This window comes from Medicago sativa, chromosome 5 (assembly GCF_051527215.1).
Source record: "Medicago sativa cultivar Bolivia chromosome 5, Bolivia_mono, whole genome shotgun sequence".
NCBI lineage: Eukaryota > Viridiplantae > Streptophyta > Magnoliopsida > Fabales > Fabaceae > Medicago > Medicago sativa.
This window is the reverse complement of record NC_140753.1, coordinates 80,362,703-80,374,599: the sequence shown is the minus strand read 5'-3', so window position 1 is coordinate 80,374,599 and position 11,897 is coordinate 80,362,703. Positions and strand designations below refer to the sequence as shown.

The window sequence follows — 11,897 nt, the reverse complement described above, 5'->3', positions numbered from 1 at the left end:
GTACAATTATATATATTGACTTACATTTTTGGATGGCAAATAAGAGGTTAATTATTTAGTTTAGCCAAATATATTTCAGTTACCACTTGATAGTGTCAGAATGAGTTTAATTGGTAATATATATCATGGCTCCATAGTTCATACAACTATTATATCAACCTATCAGTAATCAAAAATGTAAAATAATATAACATGGCTCTATCTCTATGTATAAAAAGGAAAAACCTAGTACGCAGATGATGTGTAATTATGAATATTCATAGACAAAATTATGATCTTGTTTACAAAGTAAAAATCCCACTGTCATATACCACTTGGGTTTAAACAAAGAAAAACAACTAATTTTTTCCTCCGATCGGAAGAAGGTTTTCCTTGTAAATTCCTATATGACAATACTCAGCTTTAACACCAATCTCATCAATTATTTGAGTGTTTAAATCAACCCAGACCAGATCATCATCTTTTTTTTTTGAAGCAAACTTTGCCCTTCTTCCCAACTCCAATGGGATGTTGAATGAAAGGTATGGACCCAACAATAAAGAGTTTGATCCATGATTTCTTTACGCCGAGTTCACCCAAAATCGAAATATGAAAAGTAGTAGCATCTGGACAATTTGAGATTAAAGCAATTGACTCATTTAACACCACCAAACATCTCTCTATGGATCTATAACCACAACTTTCATCCACGTCTAACAACATAGGTGTTGTGAAAAGCAACTCGTTGATGAAGTCAAATGACACCAAACAGTCTTCAACATCATGTGATGAACTTTTGCTCCACCAATGACACACTCCATCTGTGTACACTCCGGGTGGTAGTTCATAACGAACACTAGGCACATCGACATCAAGTATGCTTCAAGAATTGCTTCTAAGACTAAATACCTCAAACAAGGGGTCATAAGATACTACTTCTTATGACACATCTTCATCTTTGTCGTATACATGCCAAAAGGATGTATAACGAATCACTTTATAGTCATCTCTCACACGATCATAGCCAAATCCATGAAACATGAAACTAGGGCGTTGATAAGGTGGTACAGACTCATTAGGACTTGTTGGAATGACTGTGAATTCTGTGGTCGATGGGTTCCATAATACATGTACCATTCCTCTTATCTTCTCTTGCCTAATGCAGAGAATGCCATTAATACCAGCGGAACTTAAAACAAAAATATTAGTGTCATCCTCTTGAAATGGAGGTGGTAAATCTAATTCAATCCCATTCTCAAACCTATCACTACTAGAGAGCAAATAGATTGAGCTTTGGTAAACATATCTATGTCTGAGCGAAAACAGGGGATGCTCTTCTAGGATGAGAAACGTATGACTATCACTGTGATCGAAACGGTTATTAGACAAGAAATGGTTGCGGAGCATGTTCATAAAATGAGAGTTTTCAAATAAAAGGGACCATGTTTTACGGATGCATCCAAAACGCTTCAATGATTTAAGAGGTAATTTTGACAGAATGGAAAAGGCAAGATCATCATGAATATGAAGATTGTTTATTACCTTTGACTTCTTGTCAGCCACTGATACAGATTTCTCCATCTCCCACTCCAAAGAAACGAGTTTTGCTTGCAATTGGAATGAGATAAAAAAGAACAGTGATTGATGTTTAGTGAGTGAGGCTTTTGTGATTTTTCATTTTTTGATTTTAGGAGAGAACTAGCCATGCCATATATAAATAGATTATTTCTTAACTTAACAGCTAAGTAATTCTTAAAATTCATGAAACAAAATTAATTCTAAAAATTATTTTATTCATTAACGACATTATAGAAAGAATGACTTTTATGCATTGATGGTGTAAAAATATTCTCTTATGCATCCAATTTTTTTTGTTTACACTTCGATTCTAAAAAAAAATAATTTTTTTTGTTAACACTTCGATTAAACAAAATTAATTCTAAAAATTATTTTATTAACTAACGACATTATAGAAAGAATGACTTTTATGCATTGATGGTGTAAAAATATTCTCTTATGCATCCAATTTTTTTTTGTTTACACTTCGATTCTCAAAAAAAATAATTTTTTTTGTTAACACTTCGATTCTTAGAAAAAATGAGTCCTGATAATACAAAGTTCAGTTCTGCATCCAATTTAGTCTCACACTATAGTGTCTCAATGTATATAATTAAATCTTATAAAATAAACCTTAATTTGTATACACCGACATTATAAATTTGTTCATGCATATATCCAACAAAAACATGTCATGATATGCCACATTTATAAATTTGTTACTTTCTTAAAAAAAAAAATAGTACCTAAAATATTTTAATAAAATCATCTTGGTGTGTAGTTTGATTTGATTCATGTATAAAATATTTTGCACTGTCTGAGCATAAAAATTAATTTTTACAAAGTATATTTTCTTAGCTTAATAGATAAGTAATTCTAAATATTCTAATAACTTAATAGACAAGTAATCATAGAATACCTCTAAAAAAAGATCATAGAATAAAATTATATTACCTTTTATCCTATTTAAAGTAATTGCTTTTCTGGTCTAAACATTTAAGGGATTTTAATGTGTGTGAGATAACTTAATTAAGAAGAGATTCTTTCAAACAAAAAAAACTTATTTATAAGAGATGTACCATAAAAACTTAACGTAAATATTTGGATTCTCTATATCTTTATTGGTCTTGGGTGAGCTATATCCTTTTTGGTCTTATTAGTTATTAGGGTCCTGCTAACCGGTGCCTCCGGAACACTCCGGGACACTGTTTAAGCATACCATAAAAGGGAATTATTACAATAAAAGGAAATTGTTTTTGACTTTATTATAAATTAATTACACAATTTTAATGCATTAATTACTATATAATTTCCTTTTTCATATCCTTAACCAGTGCCCCGAAGGCACCGGTTAGCATTTCCCTAGTTATTATATTCTATTGATGTTTTTTTTACAAGGCATTCTATTGATGGCTAATACTTTTTTTTTTTCTTTTTCACGTTTGTGCTTTCTTCTTAAATAAATATATGTCGTTTTTTAATTGTAGTAAGATCAAGTGGCAAATGTTGAAATTGTGTTATGTTATAGGCTTTCACATGGATTCATTTTTTTTTTTTTTTTAAGAAAACATGGATTCAAATTCATGATATCATAGTTGTTTTTACAAGTTTTAGATGAAGATTTCGTAACAAATAAAAAATTATGTTTTATTGTTTTGTTAATCTTTTTGTTCTTAAGAGATTGGGGCCCTAATAATTAAGAGTTTGGCATACCAACCATGAATACATGAACTTGAGTGTTCCCAAATCATTTGTGTTTATGGAAATTCATCAATCATTTGACTAAACAAAATAAAGTACTTCTAGTTCTATTTTTTTCTTTTTTTGACGGACTACTTTTATATTTATATAATAAATAATATAAGACTCTATTCCTCTAAAAATCGAAGTGTTATCACAAAATATATCTTCTTCTATACCATATATAAAGAAAATTATCCATTTCAGCACACTTTTAGGTTGGAATTTTCTTTCCAAAAATACCCTTAATTTTTAATTTTAATTTTAAATACAAATAACACATGTAACAAATAGATAAGAATAAATTTAATTTAAGGAGAAAACTTACACACAATTCCTTATGAACTGTTCTTATTGTTAGCCAATTATAAAATAACATGTGGATTACTAATCCATGTCACTAATCGTCTCCGTTAACCCTATTTTACCTCCGTTAGCCACATATCAAACTCACAAAAAACTAGCACAAAAGAAAAACTCATGTTACTTTTTTAACAGCCGATTTTATGTTGCATATTTGTGTTGTTCCCCTCAATACAACCGACAAAGATTGTTAAGTATTTTCATATCCCTTCCACAAAAAACAATATTTCCATATTATTTTGTTACTTCCACAAAAAACAGTATTTTCATATTATTTTATTAATATAGGTTACTCTTCCTTAGCATTTGATCAATTTAATTATATGAGCAGCATCACTCATTGCCAAGGATAAAACAATAAAAAAGCATAAAACAAGTTTGTTCATGGTAACAATATGTAGTATATATATTTGGGCGCCGTTTAGCGTGCGCAAGGCTAGTAGGTCATGCACGGTGCAAGACGTGATTTTACCTTCTTTTTTTTTTTGAAAAAGTGATCTTACCTGTAATTGTCGGTTCATGTACTATGTCTTACACATAGCAGTAGGTAATAAGTATTATAATAATTCCTTAAAAAAAGTATTATAATAATTATCCTTAAAAAAATTATTATAATAATTATATAAATCATCTATTCATAGTTCAGTGAGCATAATTCAGGTGGTAGGGACATTCTACAATCTATTCCAACATATTTCTATTTTTTTGCACACTCAGTCACTTTCATAACAAACAATTGTCAATTTTATAACACATGAGTGATTGACATACAAATAATAAAATGCAATATATAATTGGTTACAGTGAAAAAAATAACGCGTGATAATCCGTAGTAGACAAAATAAAACACTTCATAAAATGTATGAAATCTGAAAATATTATAAGAGAAAATTCGGTAATCCTATCAATAATTCGGTAAATAAGAACGATGCATTTTATGAAATTTTATGAAGTGTACAAAATATTGTCAAAAAAAAGGCAAGAGGATAGGAAAGATGCATTTTTTTAGTTTTAAATAAGTGTACAAAATATTGTCAAAAAATTAAGGCAAGAGGATAAGAACAATGCATTTTTTTAGTTTTAAATAAGTGTACAAAATATTGTCAAAAAAAAAAGGCAAGAGGATAGGAATGAAATTGGTGTGATGCATTTTTTTAGATGGAATTTGTTAGGTTAAATAATTGCAAACATAATAAAGCAAATGAGAGGGAAAAAATTAGGTTAAGTTATTGCAGGTGTAACAAAATTAATAAATAAGGATGTAAAAAAAAGGCATGAGCCGGTCGATAGCTATTAAACAATTATAATAAAAGCCACTTTTTTATTAATTGTTCTGTTCACTGCTTTGAACATATTAATTCATTCAAAATGCACCAAGAAAAGAATAAAAATACACTCCTCCCGTTTTAAATTAATTCATAATATCTCTTTTTCATGTAAAATTAAAGGTTAAATATGTTTTTCGTCTTTATAAATACTAGCGAAAAAACGAATACTCACATGCTCGTCTTTCCGCTATTTTTATTGCGATAACATTTGAAAATTATTAACCGTTTTTCTTTTATGAAATTTTGATTTGGATTATAACTAAAAATCTACTCACTCCGTCCCTTATTAGATAATCTAGTTGACTCTGACAGACATACCAATGCATATTTTTATCTTTAATTACCTATTTAAAAAAAATATGAAAATTTAATATTTTGAAAATATTCATCGAGACGAATCAAACAACATCTTATATGATACACCCTCTGTTTCTAATTATAAGCAAATTTTACTTTTTAGGTTTATTCAAATAATGAAGCATGTGGTTCATAATATGTACCACATATATCATTAGTCTTTTAAAAAATTTCATAGACCGAAAGTTAATCTTTAGAAGATTCTCATATAATGATAGTCAGTCTTTGAAAGATTCTCATAGAACGGGATGTTAGTCTTTAGAAGATTCTCATAGAACGGAAGTTAGTCTTTGAATGATTCTTATAGAAGGGAAGTTAGTCTTTAGAAAAATCTCATTGAGTGGAAGTTAGTATTTGAAAAATTTTCATAAAACGAAAGTTAGTCCTTGAAATATTCTCATATAATGATAGTCAACCTTTGAAACATTCTCATAAAATGAGAGGTTAGTCTTTAGAAGATTCTCATGGAACGGAAGTTAACATTTGAATGATTCTTATAAAACAGAAGTCTTTAGAAAATTCTCATAGAATGAAATTTAGTCTTTGAAAGATTTTCATAAAACGAAAGTTAGTCCTTGAAAGATTCTCATAAAATGATAGTTAGTCTTTGAAAGATTCTCATAGAATGAGAGGTTAGCCTTTAGAATATTCTCATAGAATGGAAGTTAGCCTTTGAATAATTCTCATAGAACGGAAGTTAGTCTTTAGAAGATTCTCATAGAACGGAAGTTAGTCTTTGAAATATTTTTATAAAACGGAAGTTAATCTTTGAAAGATTCTCATGGAATGATATAGTTAGTCTTTGAAAGATTCTCATAGAACGGTATGTTAATCTTTAGAAGATTCTCATAAAACGGTAGTTAGCCTTTAAATGATTCTGATAGAACGAAAATTAGTCTTTAGAAAATTCTCATATAATGGAAGTTAGTCTTCGAAATATTTTCATAGAATGATAGTTAATCCTTGAAAGGTGTAATGAAAATTATTAAAAATTTCATTTTAATGTTTTTATTAATTGTATCAAAATAACCATTTTCACAATTTTTCCAACTATACCGAAAACATCCTTTTATTAAATCTGATTATAAATTCAATTGCATTTTTAAAATCACTATATATGTTTAAAAATAAAATACTAGCAGGTCACAATTCAAATAGATCACATCCATTCATTAAATTAATAGTATATCTAAATGGATCAAATTCATTTTGCAACAAACAAAAAAATAAAACAAAGATCATGCATGGTACATGACCCATGCAGCTCGCCTACCGTAGCCAGAGCCACTCTTAAGTCTTAACTTGTGTTCAAACTTGCGAAAAAAAAAATTGTGTTCAAACTTCAAAGTACAATAATAATAAACCCAATCTGCTTATAAATTTTTTCATACTGGGTCTTTAGTAAAAAATAACGGATAGACCGGTTATTGATAGTTTATGATTGATGATCGATAGCCGATGACCGATTATTGATAGTTTATAGATCATGACATATTATTGAAGTTTATGAGTGATAGCAGATATTTGATAAGTTAATTAAACTATTTGGTAAATTAGGGTGGTGGCACGGTTGGCTAGCGCGTAGGTCTTATAGCTACTGAGTGATTGAGGTCGAGAGTTTGAGCCTCTCTCACCCTAGCTTTCATTAATCAATTTTGGCTCAATGTTTGCGGTTCGAACCTCACTAGCAACTATCAATTTTAGCTCATTGTTTGCGGTTCGAACCTCACTAGCATGACTGCTGTTGACATGGACCAAATACAAAATAGTGTTGTTTGTAGCATTTGAACTAGCTGAAAATGTAAAATGACATAAAATTGTATTATTAATTCATAAACAAATTTATATCGATTAATACTTAAGTATTTAAAATTCAATCATCTACATTTATTAATTTAATAAATATCTATGCGGCGTTTGTTTCAAGTCATATTTCAAATTATATTAGAAATATGTATGCCTATATTTGTTATAAGTTTACTAAATTTTATTCCCGAGTATAAAATGTTTATGTACGCCTATATTTGTTATAAGTTTACTAAATTTTATTCCCGAGTATAAAATGTTTATGAGAATAGAAAATGTAGGAACAACCTCATTCCACTACAATATGAACGACACGAGATCATTTTAAGCTTATTCGACAAAAGTATTTGATATGCTTCAATTAAGCAGTAGAAAGATTGATAGGGTGCCCGTCTTTCCACTACTAACCAATAACAAATATCATATAAATTCTTTTTTTTAATGACACAAACTATATTATGAAAAATGAAAAACAAATGTCTAACGGGACATAAACCCACCCTTGTAGAATAAAAAAGACAAGAAAAATCAAATTAAAAAAGTTCCTCACTATATTCTTGGATGTAGTGCTTCTATGTCATTGTATAGTCCAAGAGCCAACAATACGCATAGCAGAAATGTATTACTCCGTTGATCCTTTATTTGTTTTGTGACTTGATTCTCCATAAAATCTACAACATGAAGGTGTATTGTAGCAAGTACATGACATGGTTTCTTAGTGATATTCGATAACGGCTTTGATCGAGACAAAATTTTAACTAGGATAGTGACAATGGTATCACTCGTTCCTCTACACTTTTTTTTTTCGAGGGAACGTTCCTCTACACCTATCATTCTTTTTACATTTCTTAAATCAAGCATACAATTTGAGGATTTTGACCTCTTAATTTACTAATTAAGGACCCTAGTTTGAGAGTTAAAACCACTCAAAAGGCTTGCACACTATCGAGCATGTAATTGTTGGCTCATGTAAAAGAATATAGTGAACATAAGTTTTTTTTGCAAATTTTAATCCTTAAAAGGGGCTTGGATAGTTTAATTGTTTTGAGCTAACAGAAAAAAAGTTAAGTTTTCTGTTCAAATTTGAACGAAAAAATAAATATTAGTCTAACAAACTAGTAATTAACATTAGTCATTAAAACAATTGGCAAAATTACACAATCCGTCGTTTAACTTAATTTCAGGTAATACTTTCGTCTCTTATATTTTTATTTTTTTGATGTAATCCATTATGTTATAAAATATCAATATCATATCATTTTTATGGGATTTTTCCAATATAATTTGGGTTTTTATGTTTGTATGATGAAAATTTGAATTTGCTTATGAGTTTGATGAATTTTTTTGAAGTATTTTTTGAGTTTTTTTTTTTGATAAAAAAAGATAACAATATTGACATAAGAAAAAAGATAAATAACAAAAGTGTTACTGATTATTCTCTCAAAAAAAAAAAGTGTTACTGATTATAACATAAAACATTAAATAAAAAAATGTTAACTGAAATTAAGTTACTAGACAAATTATTTGTGTAATTTTTTAAAAACAATTATCATTACAAAATAAGATATGATTTCACTCTCCCAAAATTAACTACTCTTAAATGTGAAAACCCAAGATGAATGCATATACTTGTTTCGTAAAAACTCTCATTCTCTCCTCTCAAAATTGAAAAATCAGAAAACCATCACTCACTAATCTCCAATTGGAGTCAGAGATGGAGAATTCTGTGTCAGTGGCTGAAAAGAAGTTAAAGGTAAGAAACAATCTTCATATACATGATGATCTCGCCTTTTCAATTTTATCGAAGTTACCTCTCAAATCTTTAAAGCGGTTTGGATGCGTACGTAAACCATGGTCTCTCTTATTTGAAAACTCTCATTTCATGAAGATGCTCCGAACTCATTTCTTATCTAATAGCCATTCCGGTTCCGATCACGGTTGTGGTGATACGTTTCTCCTCCTAGATGAGGATGTACCACGTCACCACGCCATGTTCTATTTGCTCCCCAACGAGAGGTTTGAGAATATGATCGAATTAGATTTGCCACCTCCGATTCAAGAGGATGCCATTAACCCTTATATTTTAAGTTCAGTTAGCATTAATGGTATTTTTTGTATTGGCCAAGATAGACATAATGGCATTGTAAATACCTTCCGAGCTGTATTATGGAACCCAGCTACCACGGAATTTATGGTCATTCCTCCCAGTCCTGATGAGTCTGTACCACCTTATCGGGACCCTTTTTTTAAATTTCATGGATTTGGTTATGACCGTGATAGAGATGACTATAAAGTGATACGATATATGTCATTTTTCCATCTAACTGACGAAGAAGAAGAAGTTCCAGATGAAGATAGATCTTATGACCCCTTGCTGGAGATATATAGTCTTAAAAGTAACTCTTGGAGGATACTCGATGTCAACATTGCTGATTTTAATTATGATAGACCGTGGCTAGGTACTGGAGTGTACATTGATGGAGTGTGTCATTGGTGGGGTAACAATGATCTATATAATTCAACCGGCTGTTTGGTGTCATTTGACTGTTGCAATGAGGTGTTGTTTACAACACCTATGCTTTTATACATAGATGAAAGATGTGATTTTGAAATCACAGAGAGACGCTTGGTGGTGTTAAATAACTCAATTGCTTTGGTCTCAAATTGCTTTCATGCTACAACTTTTCACATTTCAACTTTGGGTGAACTCGGTGTGATGGAATCATGGATCAAACTCTTTGTTGTTGGACCCATACCTTCCATTGAATGCCCCATTGGAGTTGGGAAGAAGGGTGGCATTTGCTTCAAACGGGAAAATGACGAATTAGTCTGGATTGATTTAAGCACCCAAATAATTGATGAGATTGGGGTTAAAGGAGATAAATATGCTCGGATGGGAATTTACAAAGAAAGCCTTTTTTCGATTGTTGGAATTAATAATTAGTTGTTTTTCTAGTTTTCTACAATGAGGTATATGACTATAGTTTTTATGATTTCTATCTGTATGCAAAGTGGCTTATCAATAACACATATCATAGTTATTATCAAGTAAGAAGTCATTTGGTGATATGAATCTTGCTTTATCAATTTTATTTTGAAGGTTTACTCTTTTTCTATGATCCTTTTCCTATCATGAATATCCTTCAGTTTTTTATGTAGAAATAGCTTATATGTGGGAAACTTGATATTATCTAATGAGAAACTTCATTACATTCTGTTTCAAATATCTATATATGCCTCCGTATAATATTGTGATTCAGTTTTTTTTAACTGTCCAAATCAGTTAACTAGGCGGGTTCAAGTTTGATTCAAATAATCAACTTTACACAAAAATCAGTTAACATATCTTCCCCAAGGGCTTCCCCTACGAAGTGTTCCATTAAAAGAAAAGAACCATAATTTCAAAGTGTTCTGTTCCCTAAAACAATCGGCTGCCGACAATTCTCTCTTATTAGATTTGGTTGCGATGTTGTCGATGTTCAGAAGAAGATGTGCTAGTGTTTGTGGTCATGTTTCTCTTTCTTCTATTATTTCCTCCAATCGAAATCAAGCTCCTTGCTGCTGCTATGAATGATTTCGATATCTTGCTCTCTCAACGTGTCTCTTCCATATCTCGCTACAACACCGTTTTATCTTCCGTTCTCGATACAGGCTTAGTCGACACTGTTCTTTCCCTTGTTCAAACAATTGGAATCTCAGTCTCATAAGCTTTATGTTTTCAATACGGGCTACTATGACGCTGTTGTTTCCTTTGTTCAACAATTGGAATCTCAATCTCATAAGCTTTATGTTTACATAGACATTCATACTAGGTCAATCCCCATCACTTGCCACTCTAAAAAAGGTAACATCTTTTACAGCTTTCTCTCTTTTTCCCTAAAACCATCAACACCGGTCATCGTCCTAGTACTTCCGTTTTGAATGATCATTTTAAAGCTTCATGTCGAACAGGCGAGGTTTTCAAAGTAATGTTGTTTTACAATTACATCATACTTAAGGGTGGTTTTCAGTTCAACCGATAGTTATAAGTTTTCATGAATGTTTTATGTCATTGAGGAGAAACTCAAAGAGCCATACAATTGTTGAGAATATGCACTATTACTGCAGATTGATATCAAACAAGATTTTCTTGTCGTTTCGTTGTATAACAAAATCATATTTGTATAACAAAATCATATTCAGGCTCTGCAAAGATAGACTTGTAAACCAAGCCTGTGTTTTATATTCTGAAATGATTGTTAACAAGATCGAGCCTGTTTGTGTCACATCATCATATAATCTATGGCTATTGCATTCCTGCTCAATTTAACGAAGCATATTAGCTTCTTTAGACAACTAAAATACACCGATCAAAGCATTGTGTTCCTTCTTTTGAGATCGATCTTTTTCTACAACTAAAATACATTCAGCCAAATATTTATGTTCTTAATATAGTTACCAAAGGAGAGGTAAAAGATGATAAAAGTGTAGTAGCTGTGATGGTAAAAGGTGGTGCCCGACCTAATCTTGCTAGTTATCACTTGGTCACTAGCGAACTATACAAAGGTGAAAGAGTTAATGAGATTGTAGAAACAGTTGAAAGATTGGTATTTTACCAACCTACATTCATTTTTATTATGAACTAGTTACAAACCCGTGCTTCGCACGGGTTCAGTAGTGTATCTTGTAAAAAATTTGTTTCAAAGAAAAAATGAGCAAATTAAGGAATATTACACAAACATTAGAAATATTTGTCAAAATGTTTCAAGGACTATAGATGTAAAATGG

At 30.5% G+C, this 11,897-nt stretch overlaps 1 protein-coding gene and 1 pseudogene across 1 annotated transcript; one reads left to right on the top strand and one right to left on the bottom strand.

The window, feature by feature from the left end:
- Positions 1-237: 237 nt before the first annotated feature.
- On the bottom strand, positions 238-1,683 carry LOC146925576 (F-box/kelch-repeat protein At3g06240-like; annotated as a pseudogene).
- A 7,223-nt stretch (positions 1,684-8,906) lies between these two features.
- LOC146925575 (F-box/kelch-repeat protein At3g06240-like) lies at positions 8,907-10,191 on the top strand. The gene has a single exon (XM_085711026.1). The coding sequence runs from the start codon at positions 9,013-9,015 to the stop codon at positions 10,072-10,074; it is 1,062 nt and encodes a 353-aa protein (XP_085567152.1). The 5' UTR covers positions 8,907-9,012; the 3' UTR covers positions 10,075-10,191.
- Positions 10,192-11,897: the final 1,706 nt, after the last annotated feature.